General features: G+C 47.0%; 7 protein-coding genes across 7 annotated transcripts; 4 read left to right on the forward strand and 3 right to left on the reverse strand.

The window, feature by feature from the left end:
• The first annotated feature begins 2,306 nt into the window (after positions 1-2,306).
• BT62DRAFT_934352 (ENTH-domain-containing protein) lies at positions 2,307-4,989 on the forward strand. Its single transcript, XM_043186710.1, has 9 exons — positions 2,307-2,597; positions 2,665-2,735; positions 2,821-2,859; positions 2,912-2,923; positions 2,973-3,054; positions 3,103-3,241; positions 3,293-3,502; positions 3,551-3,877; positions 3,930-4,989. The coding sequence occupies exons 1-9, from the start codon at positions 2,523-2,525 to the stop codon at positions 4,619-4,621; spliced, it is 1,647 nt and encodes a 548-aa protein (XP_043037672.1). The 5' UTR covers positions 2,307-2,522; the 3' UTR covers positions 4,622-4,989.
• A 199-nt stretch (positions 4,990-5,188) lies between these two features.
• On the forward strand, positions 5,189-11,575 carry BT62DRAFT_934353 (P-loop containing nucleoside triphosphate hydrolase protein). The gene is made up of 37 exons (XM_043186711.1): positions 5,189-5,366; positions 5,419-5,638; positions 5,687-5,759; positions 5,811-5,979; positions 6,026-6,199; positions 6,250-6,318; positions 6,368-6,435; positions 6,482-6,528; positions 6,583-6,611; positions 6,673-6,858; positions 6,914-6,961; positions 7,009-7,083; positions 7,144-7,538; positions 7,588-7,828; positions 7,891-8,033; positions 8,101-8,113; positions 8,170-8,458; positions 8,511-8,554; positions 8,605-8,643; positions 8,690-8,762; positions 8,812-8,833; positions 8,884-8,989; positions 9,039-9,067; positions 9,125-9,182; positions 9,240-9,255; positions 9,304-9,386; positions 9,438-9,478; positions 9,532-9,840; positions 9,897-9,955; positions 10,005-10,142; positions 10,196-10,303; positions 10,362-10,410; positions 10,471-10,558; positions 10,609-10,729; positions 10,781-10,836; positions 10,889-11,072; positions 11,127-11,575. The coding sequence occupies exons 2-37, from the start codon at positions 5,424-5,426 to the stop codon at positions 11,239-11,241; spliced, it is 3,972 nt and encodes a 1,323-aa protein (XP_043037673.1). The 5' UTR covers positions 5,189-5,366; positions 5,419-5,423; the 3' UTR covers positions 11,242-11,575.
• A 175-nt stretch (positions 11,576-11,750) lies between these two features.
• Positions 11,751-14,262, forward strand: BT62DRAFT_934354 (N-acetylhexosaminidase). Its single transcript, XM_043186712.1, has 8 exons — positions 11,751-11,802; positions 11,854-11,953; positions 12,013-12,718; positions 12,770-12,807; positions 12,862-13,063; positions 13,114-13,231; positions 13,282-13,763; positions 13,820-14,262. Exons 3-8 carry the CDS (start codon positions 12,200-12,202, stop codon positions 14,108-14,110), a joined length of 1,650 nt encoding a protein of 549 aa, XP_043037674.1. The 5' UTR covers positions 11,751-11,802; positions 11,854-11,953; positions 12,013-12,199; the 3' UTR covers positions 14,111-14,262.
• Positions 14,263-14,879: 617 nt separating this feature from the next.
• Positions 14,880-15,585, reverse strand: BT62DRAFT_900467 (uncharacterized protein; the record flags this gene model as incomplete). The annotated part of the gene is made up of 2 exons (XM_043183422.1): positions 14,880-15,261; positions 15,389-15,585. The coding sequence occupies 2 exons, from the start codon at positions 15,583-15,585 to the stop codon at positions 14,880-14,882; spliced, it is 579 nt and encodes a 192-aa protein (XP_043037675.1).
• A 1,322-nt stretch (positions 15,586-16,907) lies between these two features.
• Positions 16,908-18,745, forward strand: BT62DRAFT_921437 (uncharacterized protein; the record flags this gene model as incomplete). Its single annotated transcript, XM_043184301.1, has 3 exons — positions 16,908-18,520; positions 18,564-18,609; positions 18,659-18,745. 3 exons carry the CDS (start codon positions 16,908-16,910, stop codon positions 18,743-18,745), a joined length of 1,746 nt encoding a protein of 581 aa, XP_043037676.1.
• Positions 18,746-19,106: 361 nt separating this feature from the next.
• Positions 19,107-19,688, reverse strand: BT62DRAFT_934356 (uncharacterized protein; the record flags this gene model as incomplete). Its single annotated transcript, XM_043186713.1, has 4 exons — positions 19,107-19,300; positions 19,357-19,474; positions 19,527-19,587; positions 19,650-19,688. Coding segments are annotated over 2 exons (242 nt in total), but the record flags the coding sequence as incomplete, so codon positions are not given.
• A 401-nt stretch (positions 19,689-20,089) lies between these two features.
• BT62DRAFT_1030442 (kinase-like protein) lies at positions 20,090-20,941 on the reverse strand. Its single transcript, XM_043178327.1, has 3 exons — positions 20,702-20,941; positions 20,577-20,651; positions 20,090-20,528 (listed from the first exon to the last, which is right to left on the reverse strand). Exons 1-3 carry the CDS (start codon positions 20,768-20,770, stop codon positions 20,307-20,309), a joined length of 366 nt encoding a protein of 121 aa, XP_043037678.1. The 5' UTR covers positions 20,771-20,941; the 3' UTR covers positions 20,090-20,306.
• Positions 20,942-22,627: the final 1,686 nt, after the last annotated feature.

Here is a 22,627-nt window from a genome sequence, read left to right on the forward strand (position 1 = left end):
TATATTCTTCTGTCAATAGGTACAGTAGACTCAATACAGTCGCTTCACCCACGTTGTGCCCGACTGAGATACTCACATATATTCTTCTGTCAATACCTCGCCACTCGAAAGAGCCAGGTTTAATACAGCAGCATGCTTTTGAAGTCCAAGCCGCACATAGCGCCATTAGCTAAGTCGTCGAAGTCATACATACCGCACCATACGACCTCCGACGGACTATCTGAACAGTTTGAACCAATCGAGAGCCATTCACAGAAGGTCATCGTATCAGCTGTTGGTTTTTTAAATTTGCGAATATCCTCCGGTCCCACGCTGTGTCCCATGAGCTGAGATCACCGTTTTTGGAACGCACTCAGCGCTTTTGTAAAAAAAATTTCTACGATTTTGACAGAACCTAAGAACGAGTGTAACTGAGAACACTGAGAGACAGTCAGGAAAACAGCCTTTGCACAGAGCTGTGTCATGGCTGTTGAGCTACAAACAGCAGGGTTAATGAGTAGATTCATCCAATTCGAGCGGCCGAGAGCCTGGAGGAAACCTCCAATTTGTCGCACATATGCACCTACTGCTTCATTGTATGAAAAATACTAATACGTCTAGATACTAGCAAATGAGGGGTCCCTTGAATTTTATTTGTGATATGGCGAGCTCTCTTTGTATGAAATGCGCCTTTTGGAATCTGGATCCTTTCTAGTAGTCAACTTTTGAGTTAACTAGTATAGTAAGTAGTTACAATTACCTTAATAGGTCTAGATTCTAGAATATCCCTTATTTTACTGTATATATGCGATTCTCCACTACACTCAGCTATGGGATAGGAACTAAAACCAAATACCTAATACTGAGCTGGCCTGGTCGGCGTTGCGAATGTTCAAACGTTCATTGGTAGGATCCATCAATCCCGGAGCCGCGGAAGCAAATCGAGATTGGGCAGCCCCGATCGAGCACTTCTTTTTATCCCGCCAAGTGGACCGGCAACAGCAACATTGTACCGCCTTTCTGATTGTCATCGTCATCATAATAAGCGCGTTATTAGGTTCAAGTTTATTTTGGGACCATAATTATCCGTCGACAGATCCTGCTACAGGCTCACATCTACAGATAACAGAATTGTAACGGAAACTGACACAGCCAGTCCTACATAGGCCATATTGAGACTAACGGAGAAAGGAAACGGGAAAAGTCAGCCTATGTGCGGTTGAGGATTCAGAATAAAATGGCTACGCCTCCAGTACCGAGAGCACTACGCCACTCCTGCTCAGCGCTCATGGCCGGTAATGAATTCTACTCCTTGTTACATGAGGAAAAGCCAGTTGCACAAATAGTTGCCGCAGCCCTCTTTATCGGGAGTAAGTCTTTCTCCCAATCACTTCTACTGTATGCTGACATTTGCAGTACTTTTCATATCCTTGTTGATATCTCTCCATTTTTTTGTGAACCGTCGTCCGACCACGACGACGACCCGTGAGCCTCTGCGCCCTAGTGCGTATGCCTTGCCATCGGCACATCATTTTCTCCGAGATGCTGTTCTCTATATTGCTCGATGGCATCCACCAACGGGTTTTGGCAGGGCGGCGGAACGACTTCAGTTGCCCTTGCCACTGCATCATCCCCGATGAACATACGTCGTGATGTCATCCATGTGGCGTGCCGGAGCCCTTGTCAAAGTGGTATGGATAGCTTTGATTTCACTGAGCGTCCTTCATAGCTGTTTTGATAGAGCTCAAGTTCAAGCACCTTATTATTAGTGTTCTTTTGTTTTGTCGATCTGCTTTGTGATGCTGTCCGCCGTAATATTTGTTCTTGTTGTTTTCCTTCATATGTGCGTCATAATAGTTACTAATGACAATTTTTCATTCGTCTCCATAGAATACATATCATGTTCATTAATCTCTACGGGAGATTCTGTTCAGCGAAAAACTACCCAAGGCGGGCATATTGATCTCTTGATTATCTCTTGTTTCCAGAACAGCTGCTTCAGACAGCTCCACGTGGAAGTTTTTCATGCGTTCTATTAACCGGGGTCTTCTTGGGGACGTAACAGAGAAAAAATTATGGCTGTATCTGTCAGATTCGAAAGAAGTTGCCTTATTTCAATGGTGCTACACTATTAAAAAGTCACTATTTCGACGCAGGTTTATTACAGGCTCTGGAATATGGTCAGAGATGCTATGAGATTTGCCTGATCACGCCGCTTATTTGGAGAGAGTCAATTCAAATGATAATGTGGCAACTAGAGCACAATAACAAACATGGACGCTGTGAGTATCGGGCCCTAAAAAAGTTCAACACTGAGTCGTTACCGTCTCTTTGAAGCGGTTCAGCAAGAACTTGAAGCCCCAGGTTTGTGGTTCGTTTAGCCCTCTCTATACTGAACAGGACGTGAATCCTGCGACGACTTCAGGCTCGCGAATTGCCGGAATGGTTTGCGTGGCATGTCACAGTTGTGACTCCTTGCCCTCCTTACAGGCTATTCGCCCACAAACTGACTTTAACCTTGCTCGACGACACCATTGCTCACGATGGACCGACTGGAATCTTTGGGGAACACGCTCTCCCAGATTACGATGTACGACATCAAGACCATGTATAATCAGGTTCGTGTCTTTTTCGTTGGCGCCGCGGCCACCTGTTGACATCTGCCCTCCTTGTGAATGTTTTCAGGCCAAAAATGTCGTGTTAAACGTCAGCGAGATAGAGGCAAAGGTCAGGGAGGCTACCAATGATGATCCTTGGTGAGTGGCCGGTCCGATATGGACATGCATCTCGGCTTTGCCGCAGCCCAAACAATATATCCTGATACCCTTTTCCTGTTATAAGGGGCGCAAGTTCTACGCTGATGCAAGATATTGCTAACAGGTTCGTATCGTCATAATTTCCACTTTTTCATCTGACCTGAGGCGATTCATAGAACCTTCAACTAGTCAGTGATATTCGCCTTACTTCCGAAACCTCCTGAGCTCGTCAAATAGTCCAGATTTTAATGAAATAATGCCCAGCATATACTCGAGGTACATGGAGAAGGAAGCCAGGCAATGGAGGCAGATTTATAAGGCGCGTCACGAGCTTGATTTTAAAGCTGATGCACTTACAGGGATGCAGGCTCTTCAACTCTTAGAATACCTCATCAAGCACGGCTCAGAACGTGTCGTGGATGATGCGCGCGCTCATATTTCTACGATCAAAATGTTAAGGAATTTCCACTACATTGATGACAAGGGTAAGGATGAAGGCATCAATGGTACGCGTTCTTTGTGTATATCCTCGAGGTGTTTTGACATCAGGATTACAGTTCGGAATCGTTCGAAGGAAATCGTAGAGCTTCTTTCCGACGTGGAAAAGATAAGGGCAGAACGGCGAAAAGCGAAGGCGAACAAACACAAATACGTCGGCACAGGGAATGACGGGCTCAGCTTCTCTAGTGGAGGCAGTCGGTATGGTGGCTTTGGTAGTGACTCACCGGGCGGCGGCAGTTACAGCGGTAGCGCGAGTTTTGGAAATGGTACGTGGCGCCATTGTTTCGTGATTGTAGATCTAAACCATTCGGTAGACTATAATGGCTCATACAACGGCTCAAGCAGTTCTGGGTTTCGGGATGACTCTCGTCGTGGATACGAAGAGTATAATGCCGGTGACGACGAGACTATAACTACTACTCCAGATCGGTCTAGCAGTATGGGGTCTACGCGTGTCCCTCCTACTCGAAAGCCAACTGCACCCCTTCCCGCCACAGTGCCAGTACCAGAAGTAGATCTTCTCGGTGGCTTAGATGATGATGCCTTTGCCTCAGCCCCCGCACCACAGACTAAGGCGACCAGTGTATTCGCTACGGATAAGGCGTTACCAGCCGTCTCTCAACCTAATATTAGTATAGATGGTGCGTATCTAGCTTTCATCGTATTTGCGATCCTCATGAAGTCATCCTAAAGACGATGAATTTGCGGATTTCCAAGCAGCGCCTTCTTCGCCAGCTCCCACCGTAACGACATCTCCAACCGTCGCTCCTATGAACGCCAAGCTCAACCTCATGGAAATGCTTAACTCTTCTCCGACAAGCTCTGCACAAACAGCACGTCCGACTAGCACAGACTTCATGCAGACTTCAGTGCAGCCACAACCTATAGGGATGGGGATAGGGTCAAATTTTAAAATGGGTATGAGCGGAAGTGGACACAGGCCTTCTCCGTCACTGTCTGCTTCTGTATCTCCGCCACTGCAACCTCAGCAACCTAACACCAACCTTTTCGGAGGGTCGACCGTCATGAATCCTATGACAACCACCTCGTCTTTCTCTGCGGTCCCCATGCGACCTACGCCTCCATCCGTCTCATCCACAACGTCAGTCTCGTCGACAGCACCAAAGCCTGCCCCAAGTGCCAACTTTGACGACTTGTGGTCGATGTCCTTGGGAGGCGGCTTGGTAACCAAACCAGTCACGCCGATTGCTGTAGGTGGTGGGAAATCGATGAAAGATCTCGAAAAAGAGAAGGCTAGCGCCGGCTTGTGGGGTGGTGCTACATCTAAACCACCAATAGGCGCTCAATCTTTTGGGTCCTTCGGTCCCGCTACGACTCCCGCCAACAGTGCATCCAATGGTGGTGTGGATGATTTGCTACTATGATTTCGGTGTTAATAATTGGGAGGTTTCTCTTCTCTCTTTAAAACTGCCTTGTTGGATAATCATGGAGATCTTTGAAATCACTATAACTCAATCACAATAGATTCTGCCTCTCATCTCCGAGTTCCCGTACCCTCTCAATTTGCCACCTCCGTAATTCAATCCAGCAAAATCACCGCACTCGAGGAAGGGGGAGGGGATGTTATTGTATGACGAGGTGGTTGGTAACATTGTGTCACAGCTAAGCATCCGAACCAGTACGGCCGGAATACATCGCACTATCACTGCCAATCGTACTATGTATTAAAATCTCCGACATGTCGTCTTCCAAGAAAGTCTAATCATTATGCATTTTGGTTGTAGAATTGGCCCTCCGGAGAGAATGTGTCTTCTTCGTTTAACTTGGTTAACCGCATAAACATTTGCACCTGTTCGTTCGCTTGAATACTAAATTTTGAACTTATGTGTTTGACGATAGGTGCAAATAACTTTACTAGGCTCTCTTTCCATATCTTACCGAAAATAGGCAATAATACTCAAAGAGTGCCACCGGCCCGGAAAAAGGTCTATCTCATTTTCCAGGCCATTCCCACAGACACAGACCACGCTTTTGGCTTCTCCGGCCTATGCCCTATCGGTGCAATTTACAACAGTCAGCACAGCCGTATTCCGTTAGGGCATGGGCTCGTTCATTGAAATAACGTCCGTTCCCACTGGCTTCCTTTCCTTCATTCAACCAACACCTTCCGTGGGTCTTTTGTTACAGCCATCGAATCTTAGGTACTAACCACTCCTTACAGTGGCCATGCCACTTACTAGGCCCAGCAGTTCCGGCACGGTCAACGACAGCGACGAGAATCATCTGAAGCAGCATGAGCCTCCCAAATCGTCCTTTTTTTCTTTCCTTCGCCGCAAGAGAGCAACACCTGAAAAGGATATCATTGACGAGAAAGATACTGCAATAGTTCCAAGAGTCTTCGACCAGGAAATTGTCCCCATATCCTTCGTTGAATTGTTTCGGTGCGTGTTTGAGACGGGCCATAGATGTCGTCTTACTGAATTACCCAGATATGCTACTATTCCCGAGAAGTTGCTCAATGTCCTTGGTATCTTCGCAGCCGCAGCTTCAGGTGCAGCCCAGGTGAGTTTTTCCTTTCCTTCTGAACTAGGGAGTCTTCTCATGGCGCGTTAGCCTCTAATGACGCTTCTGTTCGGAAGGCTTGTCCAAGACTTTACGGACTTTGCAACAACGCTCTTTCAGATCGAAGCAGGCGATGAAGATGCAGCAGCTCGTTTTGACTCTGTCGCTGCCTCCTTCCGGGCCGCGGCGAGTGCCAATGCAAGCTACCTTGCCTATATTGGTGAGGTACCTGATACGAAAATCAGTGGAGTCTAACACGTGTCTAGGGATTGGGATGTTCGCCTGTACTTACGTGTACATGATGACTTGGGTGTACACAGCTGAAGTCATTGCTAAACGCATACGAGAATACTATTTGGAAGCCACCCTACGTCAGGACATCGCCTATTTTGATAATGTTGGAGCGGGAGAGATTGCTACACGTATCCAGACCGACACAGGCGAGTCCTGTGTTGTTGAACATTTTTCTTGGTAATAAATGTGCCATCAGACCTTGCTCAGAAGGGACTCGGCGAGAAGGTTCCGATCGCTGTCAGTTGCGTCGCCGCATTTATCTGTGGTATGGCATGTTTCACGTCGTTGTGAAGGCTCGCTAATTGTTTGTCTAGGTTTCGTTCTCGCGTACGTGCGAAGTTGGAAATTGGCCCTCGCGATGACCTCTATCATCCCCGTTATCGTACGTTGTCGCTTCCTCTGTCTAACAAGCACTCATACCGAAGCAGGCCGCCGCTGGCGCCGCCATGAACACTCGTCTATCACGGAATATCTCGTAACTTTACTCCCTTTTAATATCTGGCTCCATTCTGAAGAACGTTGATGGTAGAAAAATACTTCGTTTGATTGCAGAAGGAGGTAACTAGCATTCCGGTATGATTGGATTGCACGCAGTCATTCATGGTCACTCGTATAACAGGGTCGGTCGCCGAGGAAGTCATATCCTCCGTCAGGACGGTCCACGCGTTTGGTGTTCAGGGTGCTCTCGCACAAGTATACAACAGTTACTTACTCAAGTCTCGCGCCATTGGGATGAACACGGCCATGTGGATTGGTGTATGCATTGCTATCCTTCTCTTTACTGTTTATGCTGCCTACGCGTTAGGTGAGTAGTATTCATGCTCTCACGAAAGTTCCTACTGATGACTTTGTAATGGAAGCATTCTACTTTGGAACAACCCTTTTAATCTCCGGGGATTTGAATGCAGGTACGTTTCCGCAGTGGGGATTCAGATCCGAGGCTTACGAGACGTAGGAACCATCGTGAACGTAATTTTCGCTATCCTGATTGGCTCCTTTTCTCTCGCCATCTTGTCCCCGCAATTACAAGGTAGGTACTCATTTGAGGCGGATCTTTTCTTATTCGTCTGACATACCTCGTTACTGTTAGCCATCGAAGAGGCTTGCGGAGCTGCTGCCAAGCTCTACGCTACCATCGACCGTGTACCTCCCATTGACGCGTACAGCGAAGAAGGATTAAGGCCGGAGACTGTCGTGGGACAACTCGATCTCGAAGGCATCCGTTTCAATTATCCGTCTAGGCCGACAGTTCCGGTTCTGAAAGGCATAAATCTACACTTCAATGCCGGAAAAACCACGGCATTGGTCGGATCTTCTGGCTCTGGAAAGTCGACCCTTATAGCTCTGGTGGAACGGTTTTATGATCCGTCTAGCGGGGTCATAAAACTGGACGGACGAAACGTGAAGGACCTCAATATAAAGTGGCTTCGTTCTCAGATTGGCTTAGTGTCTCAAGAGCCCACGTTATTCGATGCTACTATATGGGTTAGTCGTCGGTCTTTGATTCATCGTTGCACGGCCTAACCTACAGCAGGAAAATGTCGCCCACGGTTTGATTAACACGAAATATGAGGATCTTTCAAAGGAAGAGAAAATGAAGATAATCAAGGAGGCTTGCATTATGTCCAATGCTGACTCTTTTATCTCTAAACTTCCTGATGGCTATGAGACGGTTGTAGGAGAACGGGCAATCCTTCTCTCTGGTGGTCAGAAGCAGCGTATTGCTATTGCTCGCGCGATTGTCTCTGACCCTAAGATATTGCTCCTCGACGAAGGTACATGCTTTTGCGTCCTTGCTGATGTTTATTATTGATTCGATGGTTTTGTTTTGTTAAAGCCACTAGTGCTCTCGATACACAAAGCGAAGGTATCGTTCAAGATGCATTGTACAAAGTTGCGGCAGGACGGACAACTATTACTGTCGCTCACCGTTTAAGCACGATTAAAGATGCAGACACTATATACGTTATGGGTGACGGGGTCCGTCTTCTCTTACTTTTTTCCCAATCTTTAACTGACTGTCTAACGTCATTTTTTTTCGTCCCAGCTTGTTATTGAAGGCAAGTACCATATATATGTTTAATAGGCAGGCAAACTCACTAGCATATATGTCTAGAGGGAAATCACAATTCACTCTTGAGTAACTCGGATAGCGCATACTATAAGCTGGTTCAGGCACAGAAGATAAGGGAAGGTGAAGAGATTGCTACTACTGAAGCCGATGTGTCCGACAGTAAGACGGTGGACGAGAAGGAGCCAGACGATTTTGTCCCCCTCGACAGAGTTAAGACTCACCAGTCCGTTGCCAGTCAAGCTCTCGAGCAGCAGATGAGGGAACAACAAGAGACCCGCAAAAGAAAATATTCAATATACCAACTCTTCATGCGGATGCTCCTTCTTAATAGGTGAGTTGCACTCTTTCGTTACTCGTGCAGTGTAGCTGAACTTTCGCGATAGAGAGAGCTGGGACAGAATGATCATCGGTGCTGTTGCTGCAATCAGTATGTTCGATTTCTCCCTTCTATACCTAATGAAATTTTACATTGTGTAGTGAGTGGAGCTATTTACCCAAGTTATGGCATTGTATTCGGTGAGCTTACCGTATGTATACATGAACACGTTTGACATTTTTTCAGCCTATGCCATCAGCGGATTCTCTCAGCCAGATGACCATGTAAAACGTCACGATGGAGATAGGAACGCTCTATGGTTCGTTTTTGTAGCCTTTTTCAGAAACGTGTTTTCAATATCGCTCCAGGTTGTTCATAATATCCTTGATTGTACGGTACTTCCATGCCTTTTCATGCGTGTCCTCCTCACTCTATTGCAGGCAATCATGACCACAATGGCCCAGAACTGGTATTTCGTTGCGGCGGCAACAACACTTATGGCACGGCTACGTTTCGCCATGTTCACCTCCATCCTGAGGCAAGACAGTACGTTGTATCCTCTGTGTATCTGTTCGTATCTGAGACGTGTCACTAGTTAAATTCTTTGATGAGGCGGAACACAGTGTCGGTATGCTTTTTTCAGAGTATATATCATCTACTGATTTTGGGCTGCATTCATAGACCGGAAGTCTCGTTTCGAGCCTCAGTGACGATCCTCAGAAAGTCAACGGGCTAGCGGGTACGGCAATGCTGACATCCTTTTTCCTGCACTAACGTTTTGCGTCTGGTTCATTAGGTATGATTCTCGCAACGTACGTCGACGTATATTGAATATGGGCCCTAATTTGACTCTTATTCAGCCTCCTGCAATCTATATCGACGCTCGTTGTTGGTTATATCATCGGTTTGTCTTTCTCGTGGAAGATCGGCCTCGTTGGCATTGGTAAGCTGGGTATTTCTGTAAACGACGCATGACTGACGTTTCATGTACTAGCTTGCACCCCGTTAGTTATTATCTCTGGGTATATCCGACTCGTGAGTTTTAAGTGGTTTGTTATCCTTGTCATTGAAAACTTATTGGCATGTAGCGTGTGGTAGTTGTAAAGGACAAGTACAACAAAAAGGCACACGAGGAATCGGCTCAATTGGCGTGTGAAGCCGCGGGCGCCATTCGAACGGTTGCCTCCTTGACAAGGGAAAAGGATTGTCTTCACATGTACAGTCAGAGTTTGGAAAAGCCCCTTCAGCTATCCAACAAGACAGCGGTCTGGAGCAACATGATGTATGCATTTGCTCAGTCTGTTTCGTTCTGGGTCATTGCTCTAGTCTTCTGGTTTGGTTCCAGGCTCGTGTCTGAGTTGGAGATCACCTCGACGGAGTTCTTCGTTGGTCTGATGGTAGGTCCTAAGGGTATCTTCTTCTTGCATACTCATAGGCATTGCTCCTCGTACAGAGTACAACCTTCGCTGCTATCCAGGCTGGTAACATATTCCAGCATGCTCCTGATATGAGGTGTGATATCCTGATAACATTTTGTGTGTCGACTTGATCATCTTTTTAGTGAGGCAAAAGAGGCTTCGGAGGGAATCGTTCAGATATTCGACAGCATGCCAGAAATAGATGCACAATCTCCTGAAGGAGAATCTGTCGAGCGCGAAGAAACTAAAGGTCATATCCGTTTTGAAGGCGTTCATTTCAGGTGTGCAACCCCGATGCTATGTAGTCGGTTTGTTTGAGTGATATTCGTGTTAGATACCCCACACGGCCCGGAGTCAGGGTTCTCAGGGACTTGAACCTTGATATCAAGCAAGGCACTTATGTGGCTCTCGTCGGCCAGAGTGGATGTGGTAAATCGACGACGTGGGTGTGGCTCTACCGTTTCTGTTCTCGCTATGCCTAATATTCTTCTGTGTTCCAGAATACAGCTAATAGAACGTTTCTACGACCCCTTAGCAGGCAGAGTAACTGTATGCAGCCCTCATTGATCTTGAGGAGCGGGGGATATACTTACTAGCTCCCTTTTCCAGCTGGATGGAAAAGACATATCAAATCTTAATGTGGCGCAGTATCGACAGCTTATTTCGTTGGTATCTCAAGAGCCGACACTGTATTCTGGTAGGTTATTCATAGTTCACCTTTCCGAGTATCTCATCAATTCTATGTAGGTACGGTCCGCTTCAACGTCCTCCTTGGAGCCATAAAGCCACGGGAAGAGGTTACAGAAGAAGAGATAGAAGAAGCTTGCCGCAAAGCCAACATTTTGGACTTCATTGACAGCCTTCCCCAGTACGTCGTTACACGATGTTTCTATCTATTTCTGATATGTATACTCTGTAGGAAATTTGAGACTGAGGTTGGCGGTAAAGGATCTCAGCTTTCAGGAGGCCAGAAACGTTTGTTGCTCACTATTCATGACTTGTTCTCAGCTGATGAGTGTTTCTGAAGAACGTATCGCCATTGCTCGTGCTCTTCTTCGAGACCCAAGAGTGCTTTTATTGGATGAAGCAACGTCAGCGCTTGACTCGAGCTCAGAAAAGGTCGTCCAGGCTGCGTTGGATCAAGCCGCCAAAGGCCGGACAACAATTGCCATCGCTCATCGGTTGTCGACGATTCAGAACGCTGATTGCATGTGAGTGTCGAAAGGAGTCAATTGTTTTATATCAGTTTCTGATTTCCTTTGCAGATATTTCATCAAAGATGGAGGTGTAAGCGAGTCTGGGACCCATGACCAACTGATTGCACAAAAGGGAGACTACTACGAGTTTGTGCAGATGCAAGCACTGAGCAAGAAGGATTGAGAAGCTCCCTGTATTATTATGTTACCATCAGAGGACGGTGTGTATTGTGTGCTCGTGGAGGTCTTGTTCTTGTATACCGCTTGATTAGTTTGTATTACTTGTATTCATACAACGGTAGGGAAGTGATTCCGGGATCGTTATCACGATATTCCCGAAGTTTAACCACATGTTCGGGCGTTCTTCCCTTGATTCCTCCACGGCACCTTGTCAGATTCGCTCAGGTTCCTATCCTCGATCGAACGGTGGCCCTCGACAGGAGGTGGTCGTAGAGTCACGAGACTGGCATCTCAGTTCGAACGAACACACCTCTTTTTGTCTTTCTTCAACTTCCATTTAAATGCCATCACCATTTCTACCTTAAGTACAAGAAGAGTGCTTTGCCAATTAAGGTTGCTGAGCTGTTCGAAGATCATGATACTTTCGATGGAATAATCATGATTCATGATCAACCTCAACTATGGAACTGGGGGGTGCACATCTGATTTTAGTTTTCTGGGATGCACATCTTCCAGCATTATCCTCCCCTCATAAATGTTGGTCTGACCTTGTCTATGAAAGTTGGTATGTACTAAGCACAAAATATATGTGCCGGTGAAAGACAGCAACCAACAGCCTCCATCTCAAATGCGGCCCCAGCAATCGGTCCAACGTCTCTACACGAAGTATCCACGCCATATAATCTCCATTACGCAGATTGTCTGGCTTTAATGCGGTATGTACAGCTCTCAAAGTACTTCCATGAACTAAAAAGAGATAATCCGGAAACGGCAGGGCTTAGAGCCGCTCAAACCGATCCACGTTACGCAAAGCGAAAACCTGGCTGAGACAGCTCAGCAAGCCTATCCGATGGAGGCTGGACCGGATCACGGAAAAATTCGAACAACGGTGGATCCTTTCGTCGCTGGCGGCCATAAATAATTCTAGAAGAGTCGCTGCTCCATCTTCACTTCTGTCCGCCATGTCCTATCGTCTCTCGTTACTTGTATTTGCTGCCTCACACGTGTCAGCTCTATGGCCAATACCACAGAGTATCTCAACGGGTTCTACCCAGCTACAACTTTCCCCTTCATTCGATATCACGCTAAGCGGCATCGAGACTCCGCCTGGTGACCTTACGGATGCTATATCGCGAACAAAACAATATCTATTCAACGATAAGCTCCAGCGTTTGGTAGAAGGACGTGGGGCCTCCGACGCAGATGCTATCAGGAGCGCCCAACATCTCACGAAGCTCACTCTTGTCTTCCAAGGAGAGAACGCGTTGACTATTTCGGAGGAAGCGGTCGCGGAACTTGAAAGTCGCGTGGACAGCTATACTCTCACAGTTCCTGCCAACGGCCAAGACGCCACCGTCACGGCAAATTCGACACTAGGACTTTTCCGCGGTCTCACGACGTTCAGCCAGCTATGGTATGACTGGGAGGGCACTACATACACCCCCGAAGCACCAGTTGATATCCTCGATTCTCCGGCTTATGTGGGTGCTGATTTTTCTGGTTAACAATCTTTAACTTCCAAATAATCTCAGCCATACCGAGGTTTCATGCTTGACACTGCAAGAAACTTGTGCGCTCAGATACTTGTTTAATTCTCATTTAGTATTGACCATTCCTTTATCAGCTTCCCTATCTCCGACATCAAGCGCACGCTGGACGCCATGAGCTGGGTCAAAATGAATACGTTCCACTGGCATGTTGTAGACAGCCAGAGCTTCCCTCTCCAAGTTGCCGAGTTCCCCGATCTATCGGCCAAAGGGGCATACTCTTCTTCGTTCGTTTACAGTACTTCGGATATAAAAGATATCGTTGCGTATGCTGCTGCCGTACGTATCAACCAATATATTTTACTCTCCGGCCTCTGATGGTTACCTAGCGTGGTATCGACGTTTTGGCCGAATTTGACACCCCCGGACATACTGCCATCATTTCACAGGCGTATCCTGAACACATCGCATGTGCAGAGGCTACTCCGTGGGAGACCTATGCAAATGGTGTGCTTCACTCTTACTTCTGTTCTTGATGAAAATCGACATTTGTTTAGAACCTCCCGCCGGTCAGCTCCGTATCGCGTCCAATGCCACCGTCAATTTCACTACGTCTCTCGTCTCTGCCATTTCCTCCATGTTCACCTCCAAGTATTTCTCTACTGGTGGTGACGAAATCAATGCCAACTGCTACGCGGACGATGCTGCGACGCAAGCTGACTTGTCAGCAAGTGGAAAAACGTTCACGGAAGCTTTGTCCTCTTTTACACAATCTACCCATGAAGCCTTGCGCGCTGCAGGTAAAACTCCTGTAGTATGGGAAGAAATGCTTCTTGATTACAATGTTACGAGCCTTGGGAATGATACCATTGTGATGGTATGGATCTCATCCGACGACGTCGCGGCTGTTGCGGAGAAAGGATACAAGCTCGTGCACGCAGCATCTGATTACTTCTACCTCGACTGTGGTGCCGGCGAGTGGCTTGGCAATGATGTCTCTGGGAACAGCTGGTGTGATCCTTTCAAGACGTGGCAAAAGGTATGCTCACCGCATCTCCGTCGTATGCCCCAGACCTTACCATTTGTTCATATTAGGCGTATTCATTTGATCCTACGGCCAACCTGACAGATGAGCAAAGTCAGCTGGTGTTGGGTGGTCAGCACCTCCTTTGGACAGAGCAATCCTCACCGTCGAATCTGGATCCGATTGTCTGGCCTCGAGCGGCAGCATCTGCGGAGCTGTTCTGGAGTGGTCCTGGGCGGAATGGCACTGACGCACTTCCTAGACTTCACGATATCGGTTTCCGCTTCAACCAACGTGGTGTGGCGGCGATCGCTCTCCAGCCATTATGGTGTGCCCTGAGGCCCGGTCTTTGCAATGCTTAATGCTTTCTTTGATATCTGTATATCCCTATTTCTTGACGACCAGAATGACTGTTGTCAATGCACTAGCTGTCATCGTTGTATTCACCTGCCAATAAATGTGTAGCTGAATCCATGTCCTATGTTGAAATGTCCTATGCCAGCTTGTCTCGTTACATCTTTGTCTTTGTCTTCATTCGCCAAAGCCGTTCGCAATGACTGACAATGATCATTTGACGTCGAACTGTGATGGCATTTGCAATTAAGATCGGGTACGGGCGCTATCCGGTGCTGTATGAAGTCCAGAAGTAGAAATCACCGCCAAACCCTAGGCTTCGTGACGTCAGACCTCATAGTTGTAGGTCCATGTGTCTGTCAGAGGTGCCGCACAGATCTGGGATGCAAGAGGGTCTACAACATGTCACGATCTTATGATAAACTTCCGGAAGTTATACAATGTATTGCGATGTCAGATATGCAGTGCAAAATTCTATAACAACAATATCTATTGAATGAATGTATGTAAAAGATTATTTATCCATGTGTAGCGAAAGAAGGTATATGAAGACGGTCTGGGTACTTTAATCAGCATAATGGTAGCGGATTCATGGCTGCATGTGAACGATAGTAAGCCACAGGGCAAAGATGAGGTTTTCTCTCTTCCGACGAGCAGCGGCTGTCCCGATATTCAGCACATTTCTTGGCTGAAGAACGCACCGAAGAACTTCGAGAAGCGGTGAAGAAACTTGATAAGGAGAGGTACTTCCTTTCCACCTTCAAAATAATGACAACACTATCCATTTGGAAAGTTCGTTATACCAGTAATAGAAAGCAAAGGCCACGACGAGGAATTTCTTATCTCGTCTGTGTTACACATATACATCTTCAGGTGCGATGCACAGGACCTATATATGGTAAGTTCTACGTAAATGACCACTCCATAACCCAGACTCTCCTCTCCTGGGTAGATATTAGCGCAGGTTGAAACCACGTTTGGGTTGTTGGCCAACAGAATGTCATATGTGGTGCCGTCTGCAGCAGCAATAGCTACGCAGCTATCTTCTGAAGCAACCACGTAGGTATCTGTGCAATCTTGACCGACAATGCCTAGACAAAGGACCTTCAAAAACAGAGAACTCAGTATACATTCGCGAAGACATGGGAAGCGAGGAAAGCTATCTCGCCCAAAGCCAAGTTGGTACATCCCGCGTTGATGTTGGTGTTCACCGTGGCTAGCTGGTAGCCGCAATCAACGGGCCATGGTGATCAGCAGATGAGGCTCTAACAAAGGGAGACACTTACGAAGAAGAGTTCTGTGCGGCCAAAATCGGATCGCAGGTGTCACCAAGCTGGACGGTGTAGTTGCGAACACAGTTGGCCACTTGGAGGCACTGAAGTAGAATCTCGTGGTGAAGAGGAGAGCGAGACCAGTGGGGATGAACATGACTATGAAGCTTAGTAGGGACTGGGAGAGAACCTGGTGAAAGGTGGCAAGGCATTTCTCTTTTTATACCCCGAAGATCTGACACGCTATTCAGTGGGAAAGGACACTCAGCGGGGTAGTGTGGCCACGGAATCCGTTGGCGGTGGACGCATGCGCATCAGACGGTACGGAGTGTAAAGAAAAAAAAAGCAACATTCCCAATCGTGCCTCACGTTAGGATGACTTGTTTGATCAATACAATCGAACGCTCCAGTGATCTACCGAGTCGCGAAATCAGCTTCATCAAGTCACAAAGTCGAGAAAACTCATGATGAGGTACAACGAGTAAGCCGCAGTTCCTGAAAGATGCGAAATTGATGCGGAAGAATATTTGATCGGAAAGGAGGAGGTCTTGTGATAGTTTGGAATAACGAATGGTACTGCTGCCTGCAACAAGCGGGGTCACCGCAAGTTCCAGACTGCCGGCTGATGATTGTCAGTCGATCAGTCGATGGCCCTGACACGCGTACATTGTGTCTATTTGTGGGTCCTGGGGAAGGTTTTGCACCCACATGAGTCAAGACAAATCTTCCTAGGGACAAGCCTCAAAGTATCTTGGTTTAGATAAAAAAGCGTACTGGCCGGTGAAGCTCGACACGATTTCAATGGCATTGAGACTCGAACTGGAGAGGTAATGCGGCACGAGTACGGTGCGGTTGAGTCATACCTTCACAGAGTACTGATGAGCTATAAAGAAATTTCCAGTAGTTTCACCGTCAGAGCTCTAGTGATACACGGTCGAAATTGACCCAGTCAATTAAAATTTGGACAAGGGATAAGGCCTTAAGGATTGAGTCGTATACCTAGGAGCACGCGAACGAATTGGTTTGCTTGTTAAACCCTGCCCCTACAGATGTAGTACATTCCTCAGTGACCTGAAAGTTAGTTTCAGTGCAGTCCACGGCTCTTAGTACCAAGCTTCCACCAACCCTTCCAGTACGTGTCACTGCCAGCAGATGCGCTAGTACAACGTCCACACTGTTGAAACCTCCGATGTGACAGCAGAGTGGTCCCATGACAAAGTAAAGAGCTCAATGTTTCTGCAAGAAAAGAATCAAGACGTCCGCTGGTGCGATGTCGCTGGTGAAATTCCGATACATATCTGTAAGCATTCAATACCATTTAAGGGTGGTCGTAACTCATTCGAACCCTGGCTGTTCGTCGTTCTGCAGGCTGAGGAAAGAGGCTGAGCTCAAGCTGCCGATTTGCCGATCACGTTCCGGCCGTTGCCGAGACGCGTCGTTTGCACGACGCTGTGGCTGTGGATAAAATTTCCTTCACCACCATTTCCTTGTCGCGTCAAGGCTAGGAATTCGCTCTTCTGCATGACCGCCTTACATGATTAGAAGATGCCTATATGTGGGACAATTGTCGCAGCATGTATTCTCCACTCGTACCTTTACCTCGACCATCGCACAATGGAAGGACAGCAGAGACTCGGGGAGCCAGCAAAAGCTGCTTGATTCCCTGAGCAGGCTGTCGTCCTTGCTCTCATCTCCAGCGCATGATACCAATGAAGTCCAGGGTTTTGTACGGAAAAAGCTCAACCATCGTGACGCATATACCTCGTCTCGGGATATCGTTTTCCAGAGGATCCTGACGCTGCTCGTTCAGCATCGGTCTTGGGACGTTGGGGTACCTGTGTACGAACGGATGGAGGCAGAAGGACTGCGGGTACCGGAAAATTTGAAGGCGTGTTTCAAGGTGGCAAAGTGGCTGAGGTCGACGTCGCCAGCACAGAAGAGGCGGCTGAGGGCTGCTCTGCGTCGGATGTTTGCCAAGCCTTCTTTCCAGGAGATGCAGCTGTCAAATCTCATAGATTCGTTTGACTGGTCGTCGTGTGCTGCCCAGGGGACGGAGCTCGCTAGGATGTTTATCAAGGGAAAGGGAAAGGATTATGTCCCGTCCATTGTGGTCGTCAACAAGCTCGTCAACCTGCAGATACGGGCAGGTGACCTGGTCGGGGCATTCGAATCGTTGCGGGAGCTTAGGCTCGACAATGCAGAGGGGACTCTTCTTCGGCCCTTCGTGTCCGTCATCACGCGCATGTCCGACACCGGCATAAGTGACAAGACCTCTCTCGAGGGGGTTATGAATCTCATGCAAGAGCGTAACATCGGTGCCGATACTTCTGTCTTCAACGTCCTCATCTCCCGCGAAATTAAGCTCGGCACGTTCTGGATCTACCCACGCGTTCTATCATACTACGAGGTCCTTCGAAACCTGCATGCCGCCACGGGTATCGGACCCGACGCGTACACTTTCCAACATCTCTGCACCACTATGGGACGTTTCTTCCAGCCTAGACGTAAAGGCTGGGTACCGGGAAAGGACCTGTTTACCCCCCGTCATCTCTTTCGCGACATGGTCGCCATTCATTTCAATACCGAAGAGTCCAAAACCTCATCTATCGATATGATTGAGCTCTACAAGGACCAAAAGCTTCTCAACTCGATGCTGCTCATGTTTCTCACTCTCGGAGACTACGTCGGCGCTCTTCTCTCTCTTCGCGGGTTCACAAAGTTCGGGATTCCCGTAGATGCCAAGACATTCAAGCACGTTGTTGAGCATCTCGCTCGGAAGATCTATCACGGTAAACAATATTGGATGCCGGCGTTTCTGGGGGAATTGGATGTGGATATGTCCTTGATGGATCCTCGAATGTTAACTCTCATTCTTACTTCGATGAAGAGGGGCAGACGTGGTCTTGGACGCTATGTCGTTCCGACGCTTGATATGATCAGCGGGAAGAGAGAAGTTCCATCGAGCGCGCGGCTTGACTTGATTCCCCTTGAGGAGGCGTTGTTGCGGGCCGTGTACACTAAAAAGCGGAAGCTAGTCGAGGATGCGGATGAAGCCATTAAGCTGCAGATATTGGAGGCAAAGACGCTCATGTTCCCAAAGGTCCCTACAAAGAACTATCAATGTGGGCCTAGGCGCCCTCGCAGAAGGTGATTTTGCTGTGATCGCAGCTTCCCGTCGACTTCTTGATAGTCTTTTGGTGGTATCCGGTCTCGTTCGCTGCCCTTGGAAGGATGTGGTGGGTCTCTTTTCCTTGAGTTGTGGTCATCTTCTTGAACGCTGTGTAGGATGCTGTTTTTCGGCTTGCATTTTCCGTAGTCGGTACCTACCTGCAACGCCCTATCTTGGCTATAATTGATCTACAAGACCAATAATATACACTTTTCACATGTCTGTAAAATATAGGATGTCGATTAGGGACGCACCACCCTCTCTCGTTGAGCCGACGTCAGCAGGGGAAGCCAACAGGCTTCAGGGTCCACGGGTGCGCTGGTGCCGTCCATGCTTGACTATTATGTGTTATATGCTGTATTCTTGCAAGAGATCCTAGAATGAACCACCGAAGATTAGGAACACATTTAGGTTTAGGTACAGACGTTACACATCACACTATGATGAAATGAGAGAGAGAAAGCTTGGTAGTACAGGATAATAAAGTCGCACATGCGTTGGCTTTTTTAAAAGTGAGTCATTAAAAGACTTTGCGCTTTTTCGTTACGAGTTGTCGCCTTCGCGGTAAACCTTTTACGCGCTGGAAGGTTTTTACTTGACAGGCGCAGGTTGCGCGGATGGTATGTGTAGCACTTAAGGCCCATGGTACCGATGATGGCCAAGAATGACCAGCCGATCTGGGAGAATGCTAGGATTGCAGTCAAGATTCTGCATTGCTTGCCTGGGCCGCACCAATTTTTTCCGGGGATAATTCGGTTCTATCGTTGACGAACCTTAGCATAGGTAGGCGACGAGAGTAGAGGCATGTACTTACAGTGGTGTCGACAGCACCGACGAGCCACATTACCCACAAAACAAAGTTTCCAGTGATCTCTGAGAGAAATTAGGGGCTGGTTTTTGAGGCGCTGTGGTTCCGGAGAACGAGGCAACCACTGTCATATAATGAAGATTATCAGAAGTATCCGAAGAAGGGAAACTATGCACCCGATGGGTGCCCATATGATAGCCAGATAGGCAGAAACTAGCAATTCGATAATGTCGGGTTCTGTTGGACGTCGTCAGAAATGCGGAACGCAATAGTATTTCAATTTGCAAGCTACGACTGACCATAAAAGTTGTCTTTGTAGCCTTCCGTTACATGAATTCTGTAGCCAATAAGTCCCAGAAGTATGACGGTGACTGTCCACTATGATATAACAAGGTTTTCAGTTAGGCCGTCGTGTCATAATAATGATCTGCCTTAGCTTGCCGGCCAAGCCTCGGTGAATAGCAAAGATATTAGACATGATTCAATCGTATAGAGGTCGTGAGAGAGCAGGTGTGGTAGTGCAATGAAAACACAGTGGTTCTGGTGGTGTTTTACAGGCGATTTATACAAGTCCACTTCAGGTTCCTTGTCGAGGCAGGCCACAGGCCGAACCACGGTTAGGAAGGACAATGGATGGACCGTTCTCGGATCATCATAAAGTTGTATACGAGGTAGTCATAACATCGCTAGGAGTACTCTGTAACAAATCGACGAGATCGACGTCAGTCTACTACCCGTTGTCGGACTTGGTCTCGAATGTGTTGCCTTTCTTCGGACCTCGATTCATTTGTTTATAGAAGAACAGTAACTCTCAGGAAGACCTTAGCCAGTCAGCGGAAGGACCCTCGGGCCGCAGTATGTCGGGAGAATTCATAGAAAAGGTCGAAGAGCCAGCGACAAGGGGAAAAAAATAGAACCGCCGAGCTGAGTAAAGTAGAATTATAAACAGATAGATATTAGATGCTTACCTCGACAATCGTACAACCAAAAGCACATATATCCTGGGCAAGAAGATAGGCATCAACGGTTGAAGAAGTGGACAGGTACTCGGGCACCAGCCAATACATTGTTCCTTGCCGAAGTGAGGAGGAACTTTGAGGATTGTGGTTCCCAACAATAAAGGAAAGTCCAAAATCGGCAAGATAGCAGTGTCTGAAGTTACTGATCAAAAACTTTAGCTTGAAAAAACAAGTTTTTACCGAGGCCACGAGAAAGAAAATCTATACCCCTTTTATGTCGGTATGAACCACCGGTGGCTGAAGATCATGAAGCCATTGTATCGCATCTGCAATCTCGATGATCTGAAAACAGTTAGTCATTATGACTTGCAGACACTAGGCGGAAATCATACGAAGTCCAGTCGTGTAGGTTCATCCTCAGGATTTCGTTGCAGATACTCGATGATGTTACCTTGACGCATCCAGGGGGGATATCAAATCAAATCTCGGTGCCGAAAGGTCCTCATTGACGCCTAAGAGCGGCAAAATACGCGGATGACGCAGCTGCGTCCACATCATCACTTAAAGCTTTAAGATAGCCCTGTGATAGATGCCAAATAAAGTCGGTTAACACGACGTTTATCGATATTCACCTTGAACGATGAGCCGCGATCAACATTCGTGGGAAAATACCTGAGTACTTTCAAACATACAGGTAGGTGCTCTGGCTCAAGGTTACCTCTCCAGATATCCTATTCGGCGATAATTTCATTATGCCGATCACTAAAAAGCTTCATATACTCACACAGAATGAGCTACCGCAGATCGGATTGTCGCCATCTTTGGTAATTGCTTCACTGGCAAGGTAGCAAGGGCGATATGTATTAGGCATACTTTAGATTCCCGGTATCATTCACAGTGGAAGCTACAAAATGCTCATTATGCTGATCTTTTGAAAGGATAAATCTTTACTGGGTAATAAACTGTGCTTCTAAGCACCAGCAGACGATGTCTAGATGAAATGACAGCCCTCGCGTCAGCTTAAATAATAATTATAAGGCCTGATGATTCTCTACTCTGACAAGAGAATACGTGTCTTCTGAATTATTGGGGAACTGCTTCACCACAAGATGCTTTTGAGACTTTGGAGTGAGAGCTTTGAAGGCAAATGGCTTCCTCAACATATCTTCGGCATGGCTCCTGGACTAACCCGTGCTGAATAGTGTGTAAGATTGTGGGTCAAGACGAAACAGCGAAATATGGACACACGTGAGGTAAATATTTTGTACACCTTCTTTATCAGAAGGAAGCCATGCATTGGAGCTCGACAGGTACTCGTCATTCGACCTCAGTTGATTCCAGAAGACTTTGTTCATCTGACGTGGAGGTTGGAGCATTTTATGGTATACCAAAGGGGGAAGTGGATGCGAGATATCGAGAGCTGCAGCATCCAGATAAAGATAGATACATGTGAACAATCCTTGTTTAACACAAGACACGATACTATCGATGAACACCAAACCCTGAGATAGATAGAGTTGAAGATCGATAATATTGTTCAACTTGTATTTGAAGTTTTAGTTTCAACTTTGACCAAGGTGCTTGAGGTCAAGTGCTCACAATGCTCCAAAACCCCAAGTAAGAATAAACGAGAAGATTCAGAAATAGTTGGCACCATTAGTGAGGACAATATGTTGTGCAGCCCTTGCAGAATCTCTTTCTTACCACTACAGCAAATATGTACTCTCTAGTGGTGGGACTTATTACCCTCAGAATTCGAGTCATGTCCTGCTACAAAGGGCGAGATTTTCTGGTCATTGCATCAGCCCTTTCTTGCTGAATCTGGATGCAACCTTCGACCAAAGTATGAGCCTGGGTCGAAGCCACTGCAATGGAGGATGAGGGGAGAGATGATATGTAGTGAATCAATGCTAACTAGGAGCTGTAGCTGACTTGGAGGCCATTGAAGAGAAAAGATATGCTTCCTTTGAGTGTCTAAAAGCTTTAATCCATGAAATCCATGAAACATGAGTAGCTCTTTGGACTGAAAGACTTATCTCCTAAGGAAAAAGTAGGTATAATTGGGAAGCCTAAGAGAAGCCTAAGAAGCCTTCTCTATCTTGGGTCTTGCAGGATCATATGAGAGCAGAAACAAGGACATGTGTCATCTCAGCAGTGTTGAATGCTTCAGATTCAAGGCATTGTGGGTGACAAAAGATAATGTTCATTCTCCAAAGTTGTTTGCAGTGAGGAACGGGGTGCTGCTGTACTAAATCCGAAAGTAGAAGTCACTGCCTAACTTTGTGACATTACACATCATAGTTGTAGGTCCGTGTGTC

Source organism: Guyanagaster necrorhizus (genome assembly GCF_019112545.1).
Source record: "Guyanagaster necrorhizus MCA 3950 unplaced genomic scaffold BT62scaffold_19, whole genome shotgun sequence".
NCBI lineage: Eukaryota > Fungi > Basidiomycota > Agaricomycetes > Agaricales > Physalacriaceae > Guyanagaster > Guyanagaster necrorhizus.

What these genes read in the sequence shown, in the direction of transcription:
- BT62DRAFT_934353 (XM_043186711.1), top strand. Translation starts at nt 5,424, where the DNA reads ATGCCACTTACTAGGCCCAGCAGTTCCGGCACGGTCAACGACAGCGAC. An exon ending in AGTTCTTCGTTGGTCTGATG is followed by an intron (nt 9,841 to 9,896) that starts GTAGGTCCTAAG and finishes CTCCTCGTACAG; the next exon opens with AGTACAACCTTCGCTGCTAT. An exon ending in TTTGAAGGCGTTCATTTCAG is followed by an intron (nt 10,143 to 10,195) that starts GTGTGCAACCCC and finishes TATTCGTGTTAG; the next exon opens with ATACCCCACACGGCCCGGAG.
- BT62DRAFT_1030442 (XM_043178327.1), bottom strand. Translation starts at nt 20,770, where the DNA reads ATGCGTCAAGGTAACATCATCGAGTATCTGCAACGAAATCCTGAGGAT. An exon ending in AACCTACACGACTGGACTTC is followed by an intron (nt 20,652 to 20,701) that starts GTATGATTTCCG and finishes AACTGTTTTCAG; the next exon opens with ATCATCGAGATTGCAGATGC. An exon ending in TTCATACCGACATAAAAGGG is followed by an intron (nt 20,529 to 20,576) that starts GTATAGATTTTC and finishes TGTTTTTTCAAG; the next exon opens with CTAAAGTTTTTGATCAGTAA.
- BT62DRAFT_934354 (XM_043186712.1), top strand. Translation starts at nt 12,200, where the DNA reads ATGTCCTATCGTCTCTCGTTACTTGTATTTGCTGCCTCACACGTGTCA. An exon ending in CTTGACACTGCAAGAAACTT is followed by an intron (nt 12,808 to 12,861) that starts GTGCGCTCAGAT and finishes TTCCTTTATCAG; the next exon opens with CTTCCCTATCTCCGACATCA. An exon ending in GTGGGAGACCTATGCAAATG is followed by an intron (nt 13,232 to 13,281) that starts GTGTGCTTCACT and finishes ACATTTGTTTAG; the next exon opens with AACCTCCCGCCGGTCAGCTC.
- BT62DRAFT_934352 (XM_043186710.1), top strand. Translation starts at nt 2,523, where the DNA reads ATGGACCGACTGGAATCTTTGGGGAACACGCTCTCCCAGATTACGATG. An exon ending in GCTACCAATGATGATCCTTG is followed by an intron (nt 2,736 to 2,820) that starts GTGAGTGGCCGG and finishes TCCTGTTATAAG; the next exon opens with GGGCGCAAGTTCTACGCTGA. An exon ending in ACCTAATATTAGTATAGATG is followed by an intron (nt 3,878 to 3,929) that starts GTGCGTATCTAG and finishes GTCATCCTAAAG; the next exon opens with ACGATGAATTTGCGGATTTC.